The sequence below is a fragment of the Euleptes europaea genome, chromosome 5 (assembly GCF_029931775.1).
Source record: "Euleptes europaea isolate rEulEur1 chromosome 5, rEulEur1.hap1, whole genome shotgun sequence".
NCBI lineage: Eukaryota > Metazoa > Chordata > Lepidosauria > Squamata > Sphaerodactylidae > Euleptes > Euleptes europaea.
This window is the reverse complement of record NC_079316.1, coordinates 27,253,851-27,280,772: the sequence shown is the minus strand read 5'-3', so window position 1 is coordinate 27,280,772 and position 26,922 is coordinate 27,253,851. Positions and strand designations below refer to the sequence as shown.

Genomic DNA, 26,922 nt, shown 5'->3' with positions numbered 1-26,922 from the left:
GCAATGGTTTCGAGTGATGACCTGGAGAACCAGGTTTGAGTCCCCACTCCTCCACATGAGCAGCTGAGGCTAATCTGGTGAACTGGATTAGTTTCCCCACTCCTACACATGAAGCCAGCTAGGTGCCTTTGGACTAGTCACACTCTCTCAGCCTCACCTACCTCACAGGGTGTTTGTTGTGGAGAGGGGAAGGGAAAGCGATTGTAAGCCATACCCAGCCCACCAGAAGATTTTTGCCTGTGTCCCCATAGCACTCTCCTGAGCTGCTGCCTGGTCGCTCTATCCAGCGGCCCCAAGGCCCCCACCCCATCCGAGTTCTCCCACCTGCCTGTCACACACTGTTCTAGAAAAATGCAACCCTCTGGAGTTCTGGCTGGCTGCTTTATGCAGTTTTCCCTTCTGAATCTTGTTTCATAAGAAAAGCCCTGCTGGTTCAGACCAAGGCCCATCAAGTCCAGCAGTCTGTTCACACAGTGGCCAACCAGGTGCCTCTAGGAAGCCCACAAACAAGCCGACTGCAGCAGCATTGTCCTGCCTGTGTTCCACAGCACCGCAGTTTCTTTTCCAACCCCTTCCGTGTAGCAACACTTTTCAGTTTCTTTGTATTTCTGCTTAGCTAACCAGTCACCAAAACAGTATTCAGGACAAAACAGCAGTGACACAAATTTTCCACAGCCAGTAGTATGGACCGGTCATCTCATTGCTCGAATGCTATGGGTTGCTTCTAGCCAGCCTTTCACTCAGTCTCACCCAATTCCTATCACATTTAGAGCCCTCCTACCATATGGTTTTTGTACATGCAGGTCCCATGATCCCCAGCATAGCCTTTTTTGGTGGTTAGACAGATCCTCTCCTTCCTTTCCCACCAGTGGAAAAATGTACCCTCATTCCCATATCTTTTTTTTTTTTTGCATTGGGAGAGGGGAGGAAAGAGAATTGCCAGCAATTTATTCTGGTCTTAATGACAGTGAAAATTATGTGGAATTAAATCACTTGTGCTGTGGGGGCAATACATAAACAGAGTGGGGGTAATTTGGGGGTGGGCAGACTGAAAATGAGATACAGTTTGTTTGCATTCTTGATGCAGATACAAAGGAAAAACAAATACAGTTTTTAACACCCCTGTTAAACTTCAATAGCAAAAAAGGGAATGAAACTCACTTTGATATTTCGTTACTACAGGATAAAACAAATTCTTCTGGAGTGCATTAAAATTTTGCCAAATGAAAGTGTATTTATTCAGAATTTTTTTATGCTGCCTCTCCAGGGAACCTTATTACTACATGGTAAGTTTATAGAGATTTTATATGCAAAAAACTTAGTAATGTGAAATTTTATTTTCTAGAAAGGCATCAAAAGAAGTCCAGGACTATCAAAGAGAACTGCAGAAACTGGAATCTGATATTGGAAGATCAGAATCTCGGTACAAGTTTCCGTTGGTTATAATTGGAGACAAATGCAAAGATAGTGCTGAAGTCTGGAAAATCATATCCTTTAAAAAAAAAAAATAATAACTGTTCTGCTGACTCTTTTAATCGCCATTTCCCCTTGTTATCTGCGCTTCTTGTGCTTGTGTTATTTTTCTATTTTTTAAAATTTCCACATCATCGTCTCCTCTTATTGTGTCATCTTCGTTTTCTGAAAATTTCTGTCTTTTATAAATTGTGAGCCTGCGGGCAAGGCCTGTCTTTTCTTTTTTTACTTTTGGTAAAGCACTAAAGAAGCCTTGTGACGCAGAGTGGTAAACTGCAGTACTGCAGTCCAAGCTCTGCTCACGACCTGAGTTTAATCCCAACGGAAGTCGGTTTCAGGTAGTCGGCTCAAGGTTAACTCAGCCTTCCATCCTTCCGAGGTCGGTAAAATGAGTACCCAGCTTGCTGGGAGTAAAGGGAAGATGACTGGGGAAGGCACTGGCAAACCATCCCGCAAAACAAAGACTGCCTAGTAAACGTTGGGATGTGACATCACCCCATGGGTCGGGAATGACCCAGTGCTTGCACAGGGGACCTTTACCTTAAAGAACTAAAGGGTTACAAGCCGTGCCCTTCTGCTGATTCTAAATCCCCCACACACACACACACACATATTGCATATACCCTCCTTGCCCATCATCCTGTTTCTGAGGTTCCACTGACCCCTGTGAAGAACATTTCAAGGAGCCCAGCAGATTGTAGAGGGAATGGGGAAGCAGGAAATTTCCATTCCATAAGCACAACTGTGTTCTCAGTAAATAGGATTCAACCCTTAATTTTTTTTTCAGGTACTGTATAAAACATCACAATAATAACTGTATCCTAATTTTGTTCCTGTTACCCTTTCATATGCTTCATCTGTATCATATACTTCAGTTCACATTAGGGTTGCCAGCCTCCAGGCGGTGGCTGGAGATCTCCCGCTATTAGAAGAAGAGCTGGTTTTTATATGCTGACTTTCTCTGCCACTTAAGGGAGAATCAAACCAGCTTACAATCACCTTCCCTTCCCCTCCCCACAACAGACACCCTGTGAGGTAGGTGGGGCTGAGAGAGAACGACTTGCCCAAGGTCACCCAGCTGGCTCCTGTGTAGGAGTGGGGAAACAAATCCAGTTCACAAATCCAAATATTAAAACTGATATCCAGCCGACAGATCAGTTCACATGGAGAAAATGGCCACTTTGGAAGGTGGACTCTATGGCATTGAAGTCCCTCTCCTCCCCAAATCCCACCCTCCTTAGGCTTCACCCCCCAAATACTCACGTATTTCCCAACCCAGAGCTGGCAACCCTGATGAAACTACATTGTTTCAATACAGAAATGTTCTTTTCATAATGTTCCTGTTTACTGGAAGGGCCATATAAAAAACATTTTATATATGGTTCTGGATGTTTCACTGATGACATTTGGTTTTGTTTCTCCACCCCCCACCCCCCCAGATTCAGTAATATTCTGAAAGAACAAGAACAATCTTTGCTTGCCTGCCAACAAGTATGCAAACGGTTACAGGAAGAAGTGGTTGAGAAAGAAAGGGAAGAAGGAGGTCTGAAAAAAAGAACCAGCCATTTGGAGAGTGAACTGGAAACAATTAAGAATCATCTCAGGCAGCGAGAGGAAGAAGTGGTAATGCTTAAGCAAGAAAGGTAATCAGAAATGACTTGTCATGCGTAGCCTTACAGGACAGGATGTTCTGCCCAGGATTTTTTTCTGAGAATGTCATCGAACTAAAAGTCCCCTGCAAGTTGACTTTTTGTGGTTCTTCACACCCAGAATAAATCATTTTGAAGCACAGCATATGACTGCACAGCGAAAGGAGTGATATTTTAACATAAGAAGAGAGAAACAGTGTTTAGGGGAAGAAGAGTTGGTTTTTATTTGCCAACTTTCTCTGCCACTTAAGGGAGACTCAAACCGGCTTACAATCACCTTCCCTTCCCCTCTCCCCACAGACACCCTGTGAGGTAGGTGGGGCTGGGAGAGCTCTGAGAGAGTTGTAACTTGCCCAAGGTCACCCAGCTGGCTTCTTGTGTAGGAGCAGGGAAACAAATCCAGTTCACCAGATTAGCCTCCGCTGCTCATGTGGAGGAGTGGGGAATCAAACCCGGTTCTCCAGATCAGACTCCACTGCTCCAAACCACCACTCTTAACCACTACACCATGCTGGCTATATTTAACAATATAGCAGTAATGAGAGCGACCGGATTTAGAGAAATTTAGTTAAGTTCCATGCAAATTTAAGTGTAACTTGCTGAAATCTCATTGTTTTCAGTCATGCTTAGGCGTGACTAACATTTCTTATGATTGGAATCAGTAGCAATAAGCCTTTAAATGTGCAAAGCACTTTTCATAGGTTACCTTTGCAGCAACATGCAGCAGTGCCAGTGGGGGGTTGGCAGACAGAGGTCCTGTCACTCCCAAACGGAAATCTAGGGAGAGACATCCTTCCCGGCAAATGTTGCTGGAAGGCAGCAGAGGCCAGGAGCATCATGATAAGCACATTGCTCGGTGAATGGCCAGCAGCACCCGGAATGGCAGCTGTGGTGAGCATCATGGGCCATTTATAGCTGTGGTGTCTCAGTGCGTCCTGTGCCACCCCCTGCAGCTGCTGCCAGCAAGGACGTGCAGCCCCATTTCCTTGGCCTTTGCTTTTCTGCACCTATCGCATGGTTCAGTATTGCTAGTCCCGGATTGCTGACAGGCGTGCCAAGAACATGAGATAGTATCTTACCTAACGTGCGTTCATGACTAACGTGAGATTTGCGCTCAGGCCTTCCACTCAGGGCCTGTTCCAGGTTTTTGTAGGCTCTGGGCAAGAGGCTATAACCAGGCCCCCTTTCTCACTTAACTTTGAGTCCCTGAGAGTAGCAGAAATGTTGTGGGACTGGAATGACAGCCCCAGTGATTGAAATCAGTGCTCCTGTAATCACAAACCTTAGAGTGGAATGAAATAGCTTACACTGATTTCAATCACAGGGGCCATCATTTCCACACTCAGAACACATCTGCTACTCCTGGGGCTGTCCACTCTGGGGGCTGTCATTCCAGTCCCAGAATGCTCATGCTGCTCCCTTAGGGATGCCAGCCTCCAGGTGGGACCTGGGGATCCCCCAGAATTAGAGTTCCTCTCCAGACTACAGGGTTTCCCTGGAGAAAATGGATGCTTTGGAGGGATAGTTCTGTGGCATTGTGCCCCATTGAGGTGCCTGACCTCACTAGGCTGCTTCCCTAAATCTCCAGAAGTTTCCCAACCTGGATCTGGCAACCCTACCTACTGGTGACCAGGGGACCTGGCAACCCTGTACTCCCAGGGTCTGCCATTCCTGGGGTTGCCAACCTCCAGGTACTAGCTGGAGATCTCCTGCTGTTACAACTGACCTCCAGCTGATAGAGATCAGTTCCCCTGGAGAAAATGGCCGCTTTGGCAATTGGACTCTATGGCATTGAAGGCTCTCCCCTCCCCAAACCCCACCCTCCTCAGGCTGCACCCCAAAAACCTCCCGCCGGTTGCAAAGAGGGACCTGGCAACCCTAGCCATTCCACTCTTGTAGTTGTCATTCCCATCCCAGAGCACTTCTGCTTCTGTCAGGGACTGTCATTCCACTGCGGGGGGCGCCATGCCAGTCCCAAAACACTTCTGCTACTCCTGGGGACCATCATTCCACTCTGGGGCTGTCATTCCAGACCCAGAACATCTCTGCTACTCCCAGGGGCCATGATTCTGGTCTGGGGGCTCTCATTCCAGTCCCAGGACACTTCTGCTACTCCCAGGGGCTGTTATTCCACTCTCCGGGCCGTCATCCCAGTCCCAGAGCAGTCTATCTGGGCCCAGAGACCGTCATCCAAAATCCGTTCTGCATTTTCATTGCAACTTTTTGTTGTGCTGTAACGTATTTCAACGGAGCCCATGCAAGTCAGCTGGCATTCCTGGCTCCCATTATACCCAATGGGCCTTCAAGCAGCTGCCATTGTTCCCAACAGACAATCCTGCCCTGTCATGGATCAGTTTCAGGGCACCTTCCTTTTTAGAACATCCCGCAGCAAATGCACCAAATTCCCCACAAGCAGCGTGCAGGAGCAAATGCTGTGCACTGAAAGCAGACTGTAAGGGGAAAGCTGCGGAGAGGGGAGGGAGGTAGGAAGGGGTAGAGGGAAGCTGGGAAGGAGGCGACCTGTCCCCCGCATTCAGCCGATTCCTCCAGATGCCCTCCTTCACTAGCAAGAAGCCACCACTGTGAATGGGCCTTCTGGCAGCTGTTATTGGTTGGCAAATGACCACCTAGGTCTCCCCTGTGACACCAGCTGTGCTTCAGCTTTACAACTTGCACAGTGAGCCAGTAACATTCTGTCGGTTCTCTGCTGTCCTGTACACTGATAAGTTGTGACAATTGTGTTGATCTCATTAAAAAACAACAACAACCCTACAGCTTATACAGTTTTTTTCCCCCTACCTGTTCTAAACATGCTGTCCTGTGAGGGGAGCTTGCTGTTACTTCCCGGTAAGTGGCAACATAGCATTTGAAGTAGCATTTACTGACAAAGGCGGCAGGTGCCTCTGTTTTGGTCATATGATGCTCTGAGGCTGCAAGTAAATAATAAGCAATATAATTATTTGGGTAAGCTCTCAGGAGTTGCAACATTAGAACATGCTTGTTTTTTCTAGCTCTCTGCTTTAAAGTCATCCCCCCCCTATATTGGGGAGGTTGTATTGATGTAGTGGGAATGTGCATGAAGGGCTGTCTCTAACTTTGCTCTGGCAGATATTGGAGCTCCATGTGGGTACTGACGCTTCCACATCCACAAGCAACCTCTGCATGGAAATGATGGAGCCCTGATTTCTTCACGCTCTAAGGCCGTGAGGCGTTTTCCTGAATGAAGCACGTGGTGTGCTGCCTTCAGAAAGCAATTAGCATTCTTCATACATTCATCTACAAGACAGATTTCAACAGAACCTTTTTCTTTCAAAAAAGAATACTTATGTGGCAGCCTCCACGGAGATTATGCATTCTGGTGCAGTATATATTCTTCTGAGGAAAACTGTTAACACTGGGACCAGGCCGTAGCAACAGCATTTAATTCAGCTGAAGTATATAACATGGCACTGTTAAAAGTTGTTGTAGTTAACGCGTAAGCCTTATTAAAACAAGAGCCATCCTGATATACGTTCTCAGTGGGTTCTGGATAGTCCCCAAAAGGTGCTTTAGTTCAAGGATCCTTAGTTTGTTAAGGTTTTCAGACTGTGTCCCAGTCAGGTGATATTGCTAACTTATATAGCACAGGAGGCTTTTACCATTTATACTTAAAAAAAACACACACACATATACACCACTCTTCTGCTCCGAAACGACTCTCAAGGTGATTCACAATGTAGGTTAAACAGGGTGGATTTAGCCCGCCTGTTCTTTTCTACTGAAAGTTGACTTTCAGTCATTTAGTGGTGCAGAAAGAGGTTTGACCTACAATGGAGTCCACAGCCATCGTTCACTGGACAAATTTGATCCGAGGCACCTGCCCAAATAAAAGCTGCGGGGTTTTTTGTTTTGTTTCCTGGAGTGCTTTCTGCTTGATTCGTGCCATCCAGTATGAAGAAAACATTGGACTTTCAGATCTGTTCCCACTACTAGATGACTAAAAATGTCAAGGCTGTAGAAGAAAAAATTGTCTGAATTTGAGCCCTTAGAAATTATGATGTAGAAGTTAAAGTTATACATAATGTTTTGCCAGCTCCTACTCTGAAGGAGATCTTTAAGAGAGTCTTGATAGTAAAGGGTTCAGCAAGTGCAGATCCTTTCTTCATGGGGGAAAGCTGCAAGTAGCATGCTAAGTTTCTTCTACGCAGAACCCCTTTCAGGTCAGGAGTTGGAAAACTTTGGCCTGGCTGATCTGCCACAGATCACATCTAATTTAGATCTCCCTTTAAAAAAAAGATTAATCGCAGGATTGTCCTTGTGATTTTTATGATTAATCCACAGGCTGTTCTGTTCTCAGAAAAGCTTTTTTGTTATTATTTAAAACTGATTTACCAATAAGCTTCTCAGTTGAAATGGATGAGCACGCAATTGAATAAGGTATCATTGTGGGAAATGGTTTGTATGGCCAAAGTTCATCCTTCCCCCGATGTACATTAGGATCCCTTGTCTTTTATTCGATAAGAGGCCTTTAGTGGGGCTAGATAGGAATGGGTGGCCCCTGTAGAGCAGTTCCAGAGGCTGCCTCCGGTGCAGTCACAGCTTTAAGTAACAGAGCCCTCTTCAGATGACATATCCAGAGAAGCAACACATGTAGAAAAGTTGTGCTGGCCGTCTCCCCTCTGCTACACATGAACGTGAGCATGGCACCTCCTATATGTGTCCCTGGGATCAGGAGAGCAGTCCACACCAAGGCCCTGTGCTAGGATTGCCAACCTCCAGGTAGTAGCAGGAGATCTCTTGCTATTTCAGCTGATCTCCAGCCGATTGAGATCAGTTCCCCTGGAGAAAATGGCCACTTTGGCAATTGGACTCTATGGCATTGAAGTCCCTCCCCTCCCCAAACCCTGCCCACCTCTGGCTCCGCCCCCAAAACCTCCCACCGGTGGCAAAGAGGGACCTGGCAACCCTACCCTGTGCTCATATTGTAGCAATTGAACAGGTGGAAGAGGGATGGTTGTGCCAGTGTGATCCATCAAGAGCTGGGGTGGGGGTGGGGGGTGGAGCCAATGCACTCCTTCCCATTCTCCCTCTGCTTGTGTCACATGAACACATGAAGCTGCCTTGTACTGAATCAGACACTTGGTCCATCAAAGTCAGTATTGTCTACGCAGGCAGGCAGCTGCTCTCCAGGGTCTCAGGCAGAGGTCTTTCACATCATCTACTTGCCTGGTCCCTTTAACTGGAAATGCTGGGGATTGAACCTGGGACCTTCTGCATGCCAAACAGATGCTCTACCACTGAGCCACAGCCCCTCCCATCGTTTCCTCCCTGGATATGTCATCTGAAGTAATGTAGCTGTTGGGTAGTGGTTAGAGTATCAACTCCGGTTGAAATCCTCACTCTTTTGTGAAGGTCACTGGGTGACTCTGGGCCTAACCTGCTTACCCGGGCTGTTCTGAGATTTAAAATGGGGAAGAGAAATGCTGCCTGGAGTTCCTTGGAGGAAGGATGGGATAAAAAGATATGTAGATGGAAAAAGCGCTTGCCTCCTTCTCTGTTTGGTACTGTGCATTAAAGGATTAACATCCATTCTTGCAACTCTATGCAATGCGGATCCTGCCTTTGAATCACAGCTGCATTTTTCTTGCAGTGTTTCAGTGTTTCAAGGGGATTAGACAGATTCATGGAGGACAGGTCTATCAGTGGCTACCAGCCCTGGTGACGAAAAGGAAACTCCACATTCAGAGGCAGTAAACCTCTGAATGCCTGAGGCAAGATGCAACATCAAGGAAAGGCCTTGGCCTCTGTGCCCTGTTGTTTTATTTAAATCAGGGGAAACCTCTTCCAGAGTAACACACCCACAAAGCCTTGCAGGTCACAGAATGCTCCCAGTTCTAAACATAAAGGTGAGGAAGTTAACGATAAACATTTCCTTCTTCCTGACATGACAGATTGCCTTTGAGAGGTATTAGTATGAGAGCTAAATTGTATCCAAATTACTACTTTCTTTGAACTAATTGAGATTGGGCATGTTGGCGCTTGGCCTGCGTGTCTTGTGAGAACAATGAAGTAGGAGCAATGAAGACGTTGAAGCCGGGGCTGAATTGTGTGACCAGTTCTGGGTGTGGTAGCTTTGTCTAGTGGATAAAGTTCTGCCCTGTGGGTTGTACTTCTGCAGGTGCAGCCACACAACGAATCTTTTGCACACAGTGTCCAAAATGCATCCCCTCCCTCTCTGAGCGACGCATGCTAGTAGTTGGCGTCCCCTGCCCTTTCTAAAAATGCACCATACCAGAATGGCTGCACTGTAATACTGTGGTCAGCGTGGCAAGATGAAAAGCATCCATCTCTTACAGTGTCCATGATCCCGGCTGGACGCTGTAGTATAGATTGCTATTTGAGCCTGTGCTATAGTCCCACAATCAAATGAGCAGGTACCCAGACAGGATGGAACTTGGCCAACCCTCGAACTTAATAATGCTTAGCATTTGCTTGGGGCTTCAAGACACTTCACATTATGTCAGTAATTCTTACAACAGCCTGAAACGTATATTATTTGCATGTGGTACACGAAACATATATTATTTGCATGTAGTACACGGTGGGGGTAGGGTGAGCAGTAGTGTGGCTAAGGGCCATCTTGTTAGTTCACAGCTGAAGTGAGATTTGAACCGGAATGGCAGTTTCTACACATGCCAGAGCCATCATGTGACCACTTCTGTATGTGCTAAACTGCTGACCTTCTGAGACGTTCGGAGAGGCTTGGACCGTTTCCAGCCGTTTGAGCTTCCTAGCCATAATAAAAGTTAAAATGACTACACATTTGAATAAAATAAGGCATCAAAAAAGAGTGTTGCGAAACTTACCAAATGCCAAAAAATTATCAAATGTCTAAATCTGAGGCATCCTTTGAGCTTGAGGCCCAGGGCAAATGGCCCTCCTCCCTCCTGTGCCCTGATTGTCCCTGGTTCTGAATGACAGCTGTCTTATCATCCTTCAGACAAAATATTATGAACTCATTATAGGTCCTAATTTTAAAATGTGACAAAATTACTACAGGATTGTCCTGTATTGAACACTAATAATTATTTCTATTTGTCGTGCAAATTTTTATTCAGTCATGAACTGAAAATCATCACTAACAAATGAAAGTTATCCATATAGAAAACTACACATGTGTAATACTAATGGAATATGCAGGCCCTGACAGGATTACTTGCAACCAAAATCAGTGAAAAAGAGAGCGGCATGCATTATATCTAAACTGCAAGATAAAGGAGAAATCTCATATCTAGCACAGCATTTCTGCAGCTGGGGTCTACAGACAATTGGGCGTCCATGAAAATACTCCATGGGGTCTCCAAATTGTCTCTGACTGACTTGCTCAAATGTGTGGAGAGGAAGGATCCACTCGCTTTTAAGATGCCACCTGCTACAATAGACAGTACACAATAGTTGGCCTGAGATGCCCAGGACAGTGGCTGAGGCAACCAACATGGGACGTCTGCGACTTGCCATGTGCACTTTGAAAAGGGCTGGGAGGTGGCTAAGGAGGACACACTTTGCCTCACATCTGGACAAGCGGTAGATAGGGAAGAAAGGAAGGTGAAGGGGCGGTTATGGAGATGGCTGTGTAGTGTGTGTCAAGGCACTAGTGGGGAAGAGGCAGAAGTAAAGGGGTCTATGAGGCCCAAGAAACAATCTAAATCAAAAGGTATCTCCTTAGACTGCTAAAGTTTGAGAACCGCAGATGTGGCTCGGTAGTTCCCTACCCCCTTGGATAAAATATATGTTGGTTATATGCTGTTAATGGATATTTGTCACGTTTAGGGAGTCCCATCAGAGCAGAATGAAGCAGCTACAGGAAACATTCAGGCAGAAGGTGACGAAGGAAAAGAACTGGCAGGAAAAGGTAATAATGAATTTCCAGTCATCACTAGTTTATTTGTTTTCTTTCACTTCAGTCAAGTAGTCAGGCAAATGCATCCGGCAGCAGTTTCTCAACAGCTTCTGTTCTACTATGCTTTAGGATTCTTTGTACAAAATTAAGGGTAGTCAACAAGAGAACATTTATTTATTTATTTGTGACAGTTTATTCTGGATATGTGGCACTACAGACACTCAGGACAGTGAATAATATTAAACAGTAAACATTACGTTGAACAATTAAAAGCAGTTTAAAAATAACCTATGAAACACGTTAAAAACAGATTACCGTATTTATTGGCAATAATCAGAACAAGCATCGCCAAGGTGAAAAAAAATACACAATAAATGTTTTTTCAATGATGGACTTCAAATGGCAGATGGAATAAAAAGGTGTTCATCAATTTTGGTAAAACTGAAACCTGAAATGGTAACACCACTTTTGATTAATCATTCCTCATAGAGCTACCTAATGAGGCTGTTCACGAACAAGATTTTGGATGTACCTGCTTCCAGGAAATGCACTTGAGAAACAAGCAGTTTCTTTCCCATCCCTTGAATTATGCTATTAATACAATCTGCAATAGCAACAAGGGAAATAAGTCAGAATGACTGCAGCTGTTCTCAGGTCGTGGGTTAGGCTAGGTAATCCAGAAATCTCTAAAAAAAGGGGGGGGGTGGAAACCACTTAACCTAAATAAAAAGCTTAGAGTCAGCACACATATACAAATGTCAGAACTGTCCTCAGAACTTCTGAAATGTCTAGATAGAAAAAGAAGAAAGGTTAGGACATAATGATTTTAACTATTTTAATGTTAATTAAATTCCGCAAACTTCGTTTAATAGCTTGTAACACTAGCTCATGATGACCTGTGCAGGGAAATCTTGAATTCAGATACAGCAAAGGGAAATTTACTCTTCTGTACTCCTGTCATGGCGAAGAGGATACATTTGGTGTCTCCCCCCTCCCCCCTTCTGTATATAGCTAAACAAGGTCCCTTAACCATTTTGAGGACTTTTGCAGCAGTGCTCACCCTCATTATGGAGCCACAGGAGTGGTTCCTTTTATTATGGCACATCGGTTGCCCAGATTTATGCCCTTATAAAGTGTGAACACTCTGTTCATTACAAAACCCAAACAACTGGTCCTATCTGCCTGAAATCTGGCATAAACAGTCAGATCTGGACTGGTGTAATCTGTCCAGATTTCTAAAATAAATTTTAAAATGACTCAAGTGTAGAAGTTTCCCCCCCCCCCTCCAATTACCTTGAGCTTGAAGCGTCTGGTTGAAGTGACTGGTTTTTTTTCTCTCCCTTTCACAGCCCAAATGTATCTTTAATTCTCCTTTTCCTAGTTTTCTTTTCCTATCCAAATTCAAAAACATACCAGGGGTTGTGCCTTAACTGGTTAGAGGAAAGGATTTACGAGGTGGCAGAGTTCCCCATTTAGAACTTTCATTGAAGTAAGGATGAGTTATTTACACAAGCATGGTTGGTGAACTTAGCTTTCTGGAAAGTCATCAACAAAGAAAAATAACCACAGAATGGGAAGCCCCAGCTGTCATAGCAGAGCTGCTGATCTGGGGAATGAGATCCTGAAGGAGAGAAGCTGCATAATGTAAAACTTTGTTTGAGGCATGGAGTTATTTTAAAGGGCTTCTGTTCATATGGTTTGTGGCATCATGCCCGGGCAGAGTGATCATGCAAATGGCCACAGACTGGATGGTGCTATCCAGACGGGCAGTGAATTTCTTTAAAAAATCCAAATGTTAGGGAAGTTTGAGTAAGAAGGTGATAATGGTGGCAGGCCTCTCCTTCTTCTGTGATGTCATCACAGCAAGCAGGCTATGAAGCTGGGATGGGCCTGGGAGAAACGGCCCATGAAGATGGGCATGAGAGTAGCTTTCCCTCCAGGCCTTGCTATTAAATTCTATCTGACACATTTATAAAAGGTCCAGTCCTACACACACACACCATTTTTGGAGGGACTGTGGCTCAGAGGTAGAGCATCTGCTTGACATGCGGAAGGCCCCAGGTTCAATCCCCAGCATCTCCAGTTTAAAAGGATCAGTAGGTGAAGTGAAAGACCTCTGAGGCCCAGGAGAGCTGCTGCCAGTTTAAGTAGACAATACTGACTTTGATGGACCAAGGGTCTGATTCAGTACAAGGCATCTTCATGTGTACTTTGTCAGGCATGACCTTGAGCTAGTCACAGCTCTCTTAGAGCTCTCTCAGCCCCACCTACCTCACAGGTTGTCTATTGTGGGGAGGGGAAGGGGAGGTGATTGAAAGCCGGTTTGATTCTTCCTTAAGTGGTAGAGAAAGTCGGCATATAAAAACCAACTCTTCTTCTAATACATAACCATCACCACAGCAACAAGCATAGTGAATGTCCAGACAGAAATGTTACAGGTGCAACTTCCCCCAAAAAATCTCCCCAAACCCAAAACTAGCTCTACCAGTCCTCAATTCTTTTCCTGTCCACTTATTTGTACAATCAAATCCATACATCACCTCACTGAGACAGACCTTGTGTATATTTTCAATGCACATCAAGATGCATTATGCACTCATGTTCAAAACCGTGTCCTAAAATATTGACTGTGGGTTGCTGCATGAATAAACATATATATGTCAGCATTCATGCATAACATAAGAGGCATACTTGGGTCGGATCCTACCTGCTTTTTTTGCTGGTGCAAGAGGAAAGAGAGATGATGTTGCCTGACTCTCTTCCTCATGGCAACCCTGTTGCATGGTTCCATGGTGGGGAGGGGGTCTAAAGGAGCCCCCGTTTCCTCTTGCATCAGTGAAAAATGTGACAAGTTCCAGCTCTGTCTGTTAACAGGGATTGCTAGATTGGCAAAATTCGGCTGATTTTTCCATCTCTTAGGCATCTCACATGAACAATATTACACGGGAGCTGGGGGATGAGGCATGAGCCTGTGGCAATTGTGCGATTCACCAACCACTCTCCTGACCACTTAAGTAATAAATATCTAAGCCGTGACTCGCTGAAGTACTTCATTGAAGCACTTAAATGCATACTATATTTGTTAGTATGATGGAGAATAGCTGTGCCTTGTATGGATGAATCAGGCAGAAATAGGTGAGGATTTCTGCTCGGAGGATCACTTGTTGTCACTTAGAAAGTGCATACATTTTTGTAGGCTCTTACATAATCGAACGATGTTGAACTCCTGGGCAAACTGGCATATTCTGACAGGGAAAAAGATATTATATCTGACTTCCCTTAAGTACAGAGGAAATCCGTACATACAGATAACTGCAGAAAACCACATCTTTTCTTCAAGAATAAAGGAAAGAAAGCACATTTGTGTAGAGTTTTCACTGAGATTTCACAAATCTGTGACATGCTGATTTGTAAGCCTTGGTGGGCTATTCACACATGTAAATGGAACCCATGAGTACTTACAGTTTCATTACTCGTCATTTGATGACTTCCAGCTTGGACGTGCAAACTGATTTCACCTGACCATGTCATGTTGGAGGATGTTATGTTCTGCCTGTGGTGTTTGACCAGCAATAGTTTGTTCATGGATGCGCATCACGATTGGATGCTGTTTCCATCAGGTGACGTCTATGAATGTGTGAACCATCTTTCTGTGCCTTCTGTGCTGGGGGGACTAGAATGACGGGTCTTCACTTCTGTTTTAAAAATCTTTCATGTATCAAAAGACTACTTTTACTGTTTACTTACAATCATTAAGCCTCAATTTTCAGTGTCTGGCTCTTAGACATTCAGACCTTTCCTTTCATAGATTATACTTGTCATGACATAATTTTAGGCTTTTACTAATACATAGATCAAGCTGTCTTAAACAACTAAATTTCTCACATGTAGGATATAATTTTAGCATGAGGTCAGTCTGTTTGCACAATCAGAATCTGTTGTGCAGCTTGACATTTAAACAGGAGAAAGAACTAATAGAAATAGGAGACAGCAGTTACATATTTGCTAACAGCTATTAAAATGTGCTGAATGTCAAGTGTTCTGAAAATGCTCTCATCAGAGCAAAGAGATGTTGTCGCCTTTTTCTTGGGTCACTGTGCCATTACATAGGCATACAATGTTCTCTCTTTAAAAAAAAAAAAAATCTTTCCGTCCATGTGTTTGTTAAATTGGGGGAGGGGGTCTTTCAAAATTGAGTTGTTTAAAGTGGTGTTCTGGCATTAAATACATTTTGGTTATTAAAATGTTTTACAAAAAAAAAAAAAGAAATCAATAGTTGCTATGCAACTCGAATTGGATTAAAGGAGAAGTATCTTTCAGGATGTTCATTATTCTGGTTTATTAGTTACCCTGATTTCAGACATTAGCTAAATGGGACACGTTTTCATCCACAGGGTAGCTTCCAGAGATGTCAGTACTGTCAAAATTAATTTCAGCCCCATTTGTCAAAGAATTCTGTTTGCAAACTAGGCTGGCCGTTATAAACACTTCGGGCTACTTCTTGACCCAAGACTCAAGGCAAAATAAAACTTGCTCCACGCTTCACTGGTTATGGTGAAAGCTATTTTTGTCCTACATTGAGATGATGTCCAGGTAGGAAAAAACACTTTTGGTGCATTCCTAAGGAGAGTTACTCCAGTCTAAGGCCATTCATTTCAATGGGCTTAGACTGGAGTAACTCGCCTTAGGAATGCAGTGATTGTCCCCAGTGGATAAGAGGAAGCATGTGCAAACTGGCTCTCCACAAATATTTTCCCAGGCTAAAAAGAAACCCTACTTAGAAGCTGGAGCTGGGGTCCTGACTGCCCTTTCTGCCCTTCCTGTGAAGAGTTAATCTATAGTCCCCAGTTGGCATTGCATCTCCTGAATTGAGCTCCTAGTCCAGCTGAGCACACTCTTCTTCCTATCACTTAAGGGCATATATATTTGACCCCATACATGCTTTCTGCCAAAGAAACCTACAATACTTACAGGTTTTTGACAAACCCAGTTACCAACTTTGACCTCGCATTACCACAGTTACCACGCATCGACACAGTTGCCAACCTTTTTGTCTCCTTGGGGGATACCAGAATTTAGTAGCTGAAGAAAGGGGCATTTTAAATGTAGGGGAAAGAAACTGGGAAAGGACTCCTGTCTGACGTCAGAGAGACAGTTGACCAGCTACGGATTGATATATTTTTCAGCTCAGCAGCTTCCATTTCTGCTTCTACCCAGCATGCCAGGGGCATAACCTGATGCCAGTAGGCACACACACACACTGGTCCATTGAAATCAGCTAAGCATCCTGCACATGATGTAGACAGAGAAGCCTGAAAAAATGTGTGTTTTTTCTCCCCACCCCACCCTTTTAACATTCAGCCTGATGAAGAGTTCTGGAAAAAGATTGCACAATGCCATTTTGATTGGTTTTGATTTTGGATAAAAGCATAATACATTCCTAGGTTTCCAGGGTATGACAATACTTCACATAGAACCCAAGCCTTAATGAGTTGCAGATTATAAAGCTCAGACTAATTTTGTAAACACTGGCTGATATTGATCAGTGTATGTACAGCCCATGATGCTTGGGGGAAGATAGCAAGGTGATCCCTGAATTGGAGGAACCCAGGGTTGAGAGCACAGAAGAAGTACCCCAGCAGGCCCAGGCAGAAGTCCTGAGGCAACCATGGTGGCTGATGGGCCAAATTTGGCCAGGAGCTAGCAATTTTGGATGATGATGGCTAGCCTTCTTGGCTGCTATAGGAGGGGACAGGTATTCCTTTGGGATTGCGTTGGGGGCTTGGCCAGCATGGAGGAAAAGGTCTGCCTATGAGGGAAGGGCCTTAAAGGAGGTAGCCAGGCAGAGTCTGAGCCTGGATTAGGCAGAGGAGATTCCATGGAGGACTGTTTCAAAAGGAAAGCAGTGAAGGAACTGTTCCTCTGAAGGTACTCCAAGGAAGAGAGACCCAAGCATTTGAATATTGAGACCCAAGCATTTGAATAAGAGATCTGTTAAAACCTGGACTGTCTCTGGAGAGTCTGTAAACAAGTCCCCCCCCCCAAGACTGTTGCCCCCTCTTATGCTCACAGTGTGGTTCTGGCTTTGGCATCCCAAACCATCTTTTCCAATTCCTAGCATAGTTTCAGCAGAGTTATTTCATGCAGCTAACTAGATATGGCAAAATGTGGTTTATAAAAGAACTGGGCTTTAAAAAAAAAAAAATCAGAATTGGGTGATTAATATTTATGTTGGAGAAAGTGCATTTGCAATCATGCCTATAACAATATATGTTTAAATTCCTTGAGAGCTTGAGAATATACCAAAGCGTCAACCTTCGGTCAGAAACCTGCTGTAAGGAGATGGCAATTTTGTCTGCACTCCATTAATTTTAGTAACTCACCTTTTGAGATACAATCCAAGAAAACCATTTAAAGCAATTAAGCATTCTGAACATATATTATTGAATACTCTCTCCTTCTCTGAGTGGTGAGCCAATTGGAGAGTAACACTACAAACTTCAGTTTCTACTGGATGATTGAGCACTGGGAATTTAACTACATTTGCAGTATTTGATTTATTGACATAGCAGAAGTTTACAGATATTTCCATGAGGCAAACCTATTAATCCAGCATCAGATTTCCAGAGAGCTCCTGTACCCCAAGATGCTTCACCAGTCATCTCATAGTTCCAAACCCCAAAAAGGGGTCGCCATAAATCGGCTGGCACTTTACACACACACACAATTGAGGGCCTTGCTAAAATCAAACTGGGAGCATGTTCCCTTGAACTTGATGGGACTTACTTCTGAGTAAACTTATGTTGCACCCAGCTCCTCCCATCTTGACTAATTTAAAAGTCTGATTGTTTCTACAGCTAACGTAGGCTGGATTGTGCACTGGGCAATCCATGTAGAGATTATGTAAAGTTGAATAGAGACTTACTGGCAGCCAAATTATTTTCCCTTCTAGATTGAAGCTGATCGAGAAAAAGAAGAAGCCCATCACAAAGAAGAGATTCTGAGAATCAAGGAAGAAGCTAGAATGGAATTAGACATCGAGAAACAAAAGCATCAGGAATTGACAGCAAAATATCAGAGAGATCAGGATGAGCTGCTACACAAAAAGGTTTTAGCAACTGAGTATAAACTGCTTTCTTTATACACAGTGACTTGCAGAATAGCCTTGGTAAATTACTTGGTGCAAGAAATTTGTCAAAGGTTTACAGATGCCATGTCTTGCATATATGATTTCATTAACATTAGACACATATTCTGTACAATCTCTGAAGGAGCATTTCTCAAACATAGGGTGGTTTTATTTTCAAATTAGAATCAGACGCAGGCTCCTTACAGACAGAGAATTAAATCGGCAACGTGTAGAAGTATGTCTCACCCACCCTTAGAGGAGCCCGCTGTGCTTCTGCATAAGTCCCTGCCCTGAGCAAGCCCAAGGCAGGGACATCTAGAGTGACACTTGGCACACACACACCCCAGTGAGGCAAGCCTGCTCAATTTCTTCAACGGGAAGAAATTGGTGATCCAATCAATCACTCAAAATTAGCTGCTCCCAGTGGAGCCTGTTTATGCTTCTGCTTTGTTTCAGGTCATTTCACCTGCTTCAGGCTTCAGTTCTGCTTCAGATTTCTGCTAACCAAGCACTCTGTTGCACTGTTTTATTGGCTATCCCATAACTGTTGATTGTTTTTGATTTACACTATGTAATCTGCCTTGAATCCCAGTGAGAAAGGCAGACTGTAAATCAGGGGTGTCAAACATCAGACCTGCGGGCCAGATCCAGCCCCTTGAGAGCTCTTATCTGGCCCGCAAGCCAACCAAGGCAGCCACCCCTCCCCCCTAAATCTGGGCTGGCGAGGCATGGCTCAGCCCAACCAAGCGGCATGTCATATCCGTCCTTCATAACAAATGAGTTCGACACCCCTGCTATAAATGAATAAATATACCATACGGGGAAACATCAGTTAGACCAGTGGTTCTCAGCCATTTTTGCTCCATTCCCCGCTTTCACCTTTGTTCAGAATATAATTCCCCCTTCCCAAGATAGTCATAAACTTTATTGAATGTCGCAGATTAAATTAAAAACAAACTACCGTATATACCCATGTATAAGCCGACCCGCGTATAAGCCGAGGTGCCTAATTTCTCCCCAAAAATGGGGAAAAATTAGGCACCCGCGTATAAGCCGAGGGTCGGCTTATAACCCCTCCCCCCCCCCCGCAGGCTTACCTGACAGGGCTCTCCAGCGGCGAGGGTCCGGCGGCGGTGCTGCCGGGGGGGCCTGGGCAGCCTTCCTGCGGCTGCAGGAGGCTGCCCAAGGCCCCTCCCGCCCAGGAAAAATGGCGGCGGGGGCCGGGAAGGGCCAGGGTAGCCTTCCTGCGGCTGCAGGAGGCTGCCCCAGGCCGCTCCCGGCGGCAGGAAGCGGCACGGGCGCGGCGGTGGCGACGGCGGTAAGTTTTCCCCCTCCCTCCTCCCTCCCCCCTCCCCCCCGTATTGACCTGCGTATAAGCCGAGGCCGGCTTTTTCAGCCCATTTTTGGGGCTGAAAAACTCGGCTTATACGCGAGTATATACGGTACAATTTTACTGATTGTACATAATTTACAGGACATCACACTTTGCTGAATAGTGATCCCAATTTCCCCTCTGGAAACCTAAAATTCCCCCCCAGGGGGGGGAATTCCCCCCTTGTTGAGAACCCATGAGTTAGACTTATCTGTGGGTGGGCTCTGAAAGTCTTTAATTAACCATTTCTTTCGCACCGCAGGTGTGTGCGTCCTGGAACCGTTTAAATATTACCACTCTACAGCTCACTTAAAGGAGGATAATCTGAAATAACACCCCCCTGAGTTTGAGACTCATGAGGCCCAGTTCCTATTTGGCCATTTCAAATGCTTCTCTGACCTTGGACAGTTTGGTCACTCCCTGTTTTATTTCTGTAAAACATCTTTTATACCATTCATTTTTGACAAGTGCAAAGCACCATTAGTGCTACACATCCTTTCTCTTGCAAGATTCAAGTCCAGTAGCATCTTAGAGACCAACAAGATTTTGGGGGTATAAGCATTAGAGAGTCAAAGCATCCTTCATCAGAGGCATCAGAGACCTTTGACTCTTGAAAGCTTATACCCCAAAAGTGTTGTTGGTCTCTAAGGTGCTACTGTATTTGAATCTAGCTCTTTCACTGCGGATCAACATGGCTACCCTCTTGAAATTTTCTCTTGCAAAAACCTCCTAGACGTATTTTAAATCTGTTTAATCGAATTGCAATTTTGAATGGCAAGCTTGATAAGTATAGTTATATTGAGTTTATGTTTTAATGTCTTAGACATATTTTAAATATGTTTAATTGAACTGCATTTATGAATGGCAAGCTTGATATATATTATTATATTGAGTTTATGTTTTAATGTTTTAATGTGGTTGTTTGTGTTTGTCAAAATAAAATTGTGTTAAAAATCTGCTTAATCAAGTAAAGTCTTGCAAACAAATGACTGTCAGATGTGTTTTTCCAGGTACCTTTATTAATACACAGTGCTATTAATAATCTGAAAATGGAAATGGAAACCCTTGAAAAGGAGCTCCATGAAGCCCAGACCAAACTCACAGAGAAAAACAAAGAGGAAGAAGAAGAGCGGCGAAGCCTTGAAAAGCAGGTGGCATACTATGAGGTCAAGCTATCAGAAGAGCAGAATACCCATCTTGCAGTCACAGAAGACATGACAGAAGAAATAAAAAAGAAGTCCCACGAGCTGGAGAAGATAACCCACCAGCAATCGCAGTTGATCCAGAATTTGCATCAAGTTCAAGAAGAGGTGAGGGTTCATAGAATCATAGAGTTGGAAGGGACCACCAGGGTCAACTAGTCCAACCCCCGCAAAATGCAAGAAATTCACAACTACCTCCCCCACACAGCTCCAGTGACCACCACTCCATGCCCAGAAGATGGCCAAGATGCCCTCCCTCTCATGATCTGCCTAAGGTCATAGAATCTGCATTGCTGACAGATGGCCATCTAACCTACTTTGACTGTGATCCTTCAGAAGGGTTGTTATTAGTGCAGGTTTAGGAAAGATTGCGGTGAAGCAGGGGAAAACCGAGAAGGAGGGTGATTGTCACACTGCCACCCTTCTCAATTTTCCCCTGCTTCACCGCAATCTTTCCTAAACCTGCACTGATAACAGTCCTTCTGAAGGATCATAGTCATATGAACTCATCAAAGACCCAACTGCTTCAGTTTGGAAGGCAAGGCAGAGCAAAATGTCCATGTGAATTAGCCACTTAGAGCATTCTTGGCATTAGTAGTCATTAATGTCATAGGATATTTCATCTCTGCACAGGAGCCTTAGCTGTGGTTCTTCTCTGTAACCAAAGAACCTAAAGAGTCCTACTCCTTTTGAATGTTGCCTGCTATCTTCAGGCAAAATCCCAGATATAGGAGAGCCACCCCCTTTCCCTCCACATGGGTATTAACTTTCCCAAGTTCAATCAGCCTGTTATGGCCTTGAATCTTGCTTGATGTAGTAATTGCAGTTTATAGGTCATAACAATAAAATAAAGTGTTGAAAATTGAATGTAATCCAAACAACAAAGGTTCGGACCAACATCACAGGCCCATTATCAGAAGAAGACAATCCAAACCAGACATGTAAATTGTTCCCCTGACAATAGTTTAAGTATCATGGCATGAAATCACACCATATGTTAACAGAAAGAACTGCAAACTGAGTAACCTTATCCTCAGTTTCTTGCAAAATGTTGTGAATTTCTTTCTGGTTATGGGAGTTTGTGTATGATATCCATGAAAATACTACTACTGTCATCATCAATTCCTGTTTATAAATCATTTACAAATCTCCCAAATGCAGTGCAAGAACTAAAGCAAGAAAAGGGTCCTATCTATGGACAGACCTGACATAAAAGCGGATAGGGAAGAGAATGGAAAAAGCACAATTAAACAGTAGGCTATGAACTGCGTAGAAAGACCATTAGCCAAGAAACTTTATATAAATAAAGGGAACAGAGTTCAGGAAGGAAATGGAAAAGAAAAATGAACGTTTTAAGGTTTGTGGGCCGGAGTGGGGGGAGGAATGGAGAGAAATGAATATCCTAGAGGAGAGAGATCCAAGATTAAAGAGCAGGTTTCTGTCATTTGTGATGAAAAATTGAGCGCCTTCGCTAAATGTTAGAGATCCAAGCATTAACCCTTTGTTTTCAGGCGGATGAAATTGTAGCACCAAAAGCATTCATCTCCAGTGTAGTGCTGTGGGCACCACACTATCTTCTGATGTGTTTCTTGGCTTCCTCCATGATAAGAGAAGGCTTGGTTTTCAACCTGCTAATATTGTAGTCCCTGGGATTGGAAGTTGCAACTGAAGAAAGTTCTGTTTTCAAACTTAAAAAATCCTTGATTATCTTTTGTTTTTTATCATTGGAGGTTAGCCACTATTGGGCTGTGGATAATTCCAGCCTTTAAATTTGCTATTTCCTCATGTGCTTTGGGAGAAAGAATGTTTGTGGGGGTGGGGGGTGTAAAAGTGATTGAATTGCAGTGATTTAATTTCTTGCATAAGGTCTCTGTTCAAATTCAGCACTAATCAAATCAAAATTACTGAGGTCATAATTTAGATCCTTCCTTAGGTCCTTATCTCTGTGTTTTATGTGTGTGTTCTTAATTCGTCCTTATAAAATGCAAACACATCTAACATTTTCCCAGGTCTTCATGTCCACTGATTATTGATGCAGTGCAGGCAGGACATTTATTTCCCATTATTTACATTTTTATCCTGCTCCATTTAAGTTCATGGGGGGGATGCAGCAACCTCTAACTTGCTGGAATGATGTTGTCTGGGAAAACATGTATATTATCAGTGAATCACCTAGCATTCAAACTGCTAAATGGAATTACTGGGGAAAGCCTTCAGCTTCTATGTCTTGCAAAGGAGTTTCTGCATGAGAATTTCTCACTGGGTATATATGTTCAGTGTTGAAAGGCATATGATGGCTTTCTCTCTCAATGGGGCCATCAAAGTGGCTTACGGCACGTAAAAACCTAAACACTGATATGAAAACCAATAAAATAAAAACCAATAAAAAGCAGTTGCAATAAAGACAGCAGTAAAACCAAAATGAGAAAGAACTGAAGTCCTGGGTGGGAGCCGGTGCAGGAGGGAAAAGTTGCAAATGACAAAGGGGACCTACTTTGCCCAGTGCCTAAAAGATAATAGAGATGGTACCAGGTTAAGAGAGAGTTCCATAGGAGAGGACAACCACCAAAAAGACCCTTTCTTTTGGTAGACACCTGCCTAAGCTGAGACCACCTGGAGAAGTGGGGTTGTCATGTGCCAGCCCCCAGTGGGGTTTGCCCACCAGAAGTCCAGTGGCCAGCACAGAAAATAAATATATATGTTTAAAAATCATCACCACTGATGGCATGACATCACTTTCAAGGGAAACCCAGATGTGACATCAGTCCTCTCCGGGAATTGTCAAATCCTTTGTGGTTTTACCACAATTTTTCTGGCAATTCCTAGAGAGGACTGATGTCACATCAGAGTTTTCCCGAGAAATGACATCATGGTGTTACTGACAGCCACCCCACCCAGTCTCCCGCTGGCTAACAGGCCAGGCCTCCCAACCCTATGGAGAAAGGCCTTAATGACCTCAACTGATGAATGAGTTCTGAGAATCATACTGTGTGACTAGAAAATGAGTACTGCTCTGTTATTAACTAATTAAGTGCAATACTAGACACTCCAGTGGTAATAAAATAATTAATACTAGTGTGAATATCTAGTATTGCAGTGGAAGCTTGGAACATTAACTTCTTCAAAGCTGTTGACAAGATTGCTTCTCGTTGACCTCTCCTGGCCTTGGGGCAGAAGCCAGCCTCGTGGTTTTCTGGCTTAGTCATGTAAAGAGTGCCAGAAGACGTTTTGAAAGACACTGGCAGAAAACTCATACTGAATCAGACAGAACAAGCTATAAAAGCCATTGGAAGAGCTATGAAGCAGTGGTGATAGCGGCAAGGAAATGTTATTTCTTTGCGACCATTGTATCAGCTATTTCACATTCATCCCAGTTGTTTAGGTATCTCGACATCCCTTAACTCCTAAATCTGAGCCTTTATTGTCTCAGGAACAGATAATTAACTGTGATACCTTCACAGAGTTATTGTTGTTTTGCTGATAGAATAATACAAATACTCTGTAATCTGGATGCTGCCTTTAATGTAGGCCAACCAAAATGAAAAAGGCTAGGTACTGTAGGATGATAGAAATTTTAAGAAACTGAACCCAAATGCAATAATTGCAAGGAAATACAAAATTGTAATGACAAAACTGGCAAATGTCTCAGGACCTCAAAAGGTTCTAATCTGGATCTCAGAAGCGGATAACATGGATAGAATCTAAAAGATTAAGTAGAAGGTCACAGGTGAGCTCAATTGACTAGCAATGCAAAGTACCTGAACCCAAAAAGAATTCATTGCTGTAGTCTTAAAGGGGCAGAAGTAATTTGGGAAGAAAATTAGTAAAAATTGTTTTATATTATTATTGTTATAGCAGGTCATGCCATCTTGTTGAGGCACTTGGAAGCATAATTAGAGGATGTGCCTTGGACTAGTTTAAATTGTTCCTCATGGACCAGACTCAAATGGTTGCCATTGAAGACTAGCTATCTTCACTGTGGGAGCTGTCGGGGGGTGGGGGGAGTTCAGTGTAAAGGTTTATAATTTGTAGCTTTGGAACTGGACGTCATCAATATGGTGTGACACCCAGTTCATATATCTCTCTATCCAAATCCGCTGGTAGAAGTCTTGAGCCAGTGTGGTGTAGTGGTTAAGAGCTGTGGTTTGAAGCGGTGAAGTCTGATCTGGAGAACCGGGTTTGATTCCCCACTCCTCCACATGAGCGGCGGAGGCTAATCTGGTGAACTGGATTTTCCTACACACAAAGCCAGCTGGGTGACCTTGGGCTAGTCATAGCTCTCTCAGCCCCACCTACCTCACAGGGTGTCATGAGGAGGGGAAAGGAAGGTGATTGTAAGCCGGTTTGATTCTTCCTTAAGTGGTGGAGAAAGTCAGCATATAAAAATCAACTCTTCTTCTTCTACTTGACTGCTGTGGTCAAATAACCTAAAGTGAACAAACGGACGCTAACAAATGGGAGTGATGCTCATTGGGAAGGCTCATGAGCATGGAACTTTGAATCGCAAAATTGTGGTCGGATGAAATTGTAATTATCTGAAGAAGCAGAAATCCAGCGAAACAAGGCATAACCAGTTGCTTGTCATATTATCATTGCATTAGCCTGCATATATTCACTATAGTGGATACTGAGTATGGATTGTTAAACGGCTGTGCAAAAGAGGAATCCTATTGGTCAGCTTGTCAGCTGACTTTTAGAAGACATATTGCAAGACGACACTGTGCAGCAAGATATCTGTAATTTCTCTTTGAGGACTTGGATTGCAGGACATTGCGGACAATTTATCTTGTCTATGGTGGTTTAGTATTGTAAATCATGTTATGAAATGGTATTTAAAGAGATACTAAGCATGGGAAAAATATAAAAATAACAAAAGAATTGGAAGTGGCTGTGTGTTGGGATATTTTTCCTTAACAGGAGATTAGCCAGCCTCTATATACAACACACTCTTACTTAATTGTTAAATAATTTGTCAGGCTGAACCTTAGATGTGCTCAGTGATCTTTCCATCCTGAGTCTCATCCACAAATGACGACTTCATATTTTCAAGCATTTCAAATATGAGATTTATTTATTTATTTATTTTTGTATTTCTAGCCCTCCCTCCCCCGGCAAAGCCTTATATCCTTATGTTTCAGAAGCAAAAAAAAAAGGCTGTTATTATTATTTATATTTCTATACCACCCTTCCCGACTAAAACAGGGCTCAGGGTGGCTAACAGTATAAAATTATTATAGTTAAAGCCCCCCCACACACACACACACAATTAAACATTAAATTATTTGTGATGTGGCCATTCAAGGCAAAGGAGTTAAAAGGCCCTCTCACAGTACCTCTAAAATAATGCTTTTGATGTCAGCTGTGGGGTTATTTTCTGCGCCTAATGCAACAAAATGCAGTAACCAAAACTTTAATAAAGTAGAAATAGTTTGTCGAAGGCATGCTGAGAGCCTTCCAGTGCATCACAGGCCTGCCTGTGCCCTCTTGTTTCCCGAGCACTGAAAAGTGAAGAAACCACCCAAACATTTATGAGCCTCCTTTTATCTTTAATTTTTCATAGCATTTGATGAAATATGCCTCTCTGTCTGCTTGCAGAACGCTCTTCTCCAGGACACGGTGCGCAGGGAGTGTGAGGAACGCTATGAGCTCACCGAAGCTTTGGGCCATGCCAGGGAACAAGTCGCGGAGCTCAAGAAGCTCGGTGGGAATTTCCCACTGTCACAGTGTTCCCTCAGTCAGGGCAGCCTCACCTCCTGCGCTGGGCTGGTCAATGGCCACGGTCCGAAAAGCTCAAATCGTGGGAGAGGGAGGACGCCCCCGGGACTCTGCGGCGTTTCGAGAACCACCAAAGTACCATCCTGCTGTTGGTACAAGAGCAGCAGCCACCCAAGTGGGCCTGGCCTTCCCGCACTGCAGCCGCCTAGCGGAAGAGTATCTTCTCTAGATGAATCCAGGAGGAGGATGGCGGCGGCTATAACAAGGCAGCTGAGTCAGCAGTGATGCTTCCAGGACTGTACTCCGGTCATGCAGAGCAGGGGGGGAAGAAACCTGGAGCAGGTCTTTGGACAGGCCATATCAGACAACTATTACCAGAGAAACGTGGGGTTTCTTCCCAGCAATTAGCACACTTCTAGGAATTTTTTTTTATACAGATAACATCAAATTAAGCTAAAGGTCATGTAAGAAAAATTGCTCAAATGTTTGTTTTACAGCGCAAT

At 43.8% G+C, this 26,922-nt stretch overlaps 1 protein-coding gene across 1 annotated transcript in view; it reads left to right on the top strand.

Moving 5' to 3' along the window:
* Window positions 1-26,704, top strand: part of LEKR1 (leucine, glutamate and lysine rich 1) — a 40,404-nt gene extending 13,700 nt beyond the window's left edge. Inside the window, exons 2-7 of the mRNA XM_056850215.1 lie at window positions 1,346-1,423; window positions 2,913-3,116; window positions 10,932-11,013; window positions 17,954-18,109; window positions 20,513-20,812; window positions 26,300-26,704. Coding sequence (XP_056706193.1) covers window positions 1,346-1,423; window positions 2,913-3,116; window positions 10,932-11,013; window positions 17,954-18,109; window positions 20,513-20,812; window positions 26,300-26,704 — 1,225 coding nt within the window. The remainder of the gene's footprint in view (window positions 1-1,345; window positions 1,424-2,912; window positions 3,117-10,931; window positions 11,014-17,953; window positions 18,110-20,512; window positions 20,813-26,299) is intronic.
* Window positions 26,705-26,922: the final 218 nt, after the last annotated feature.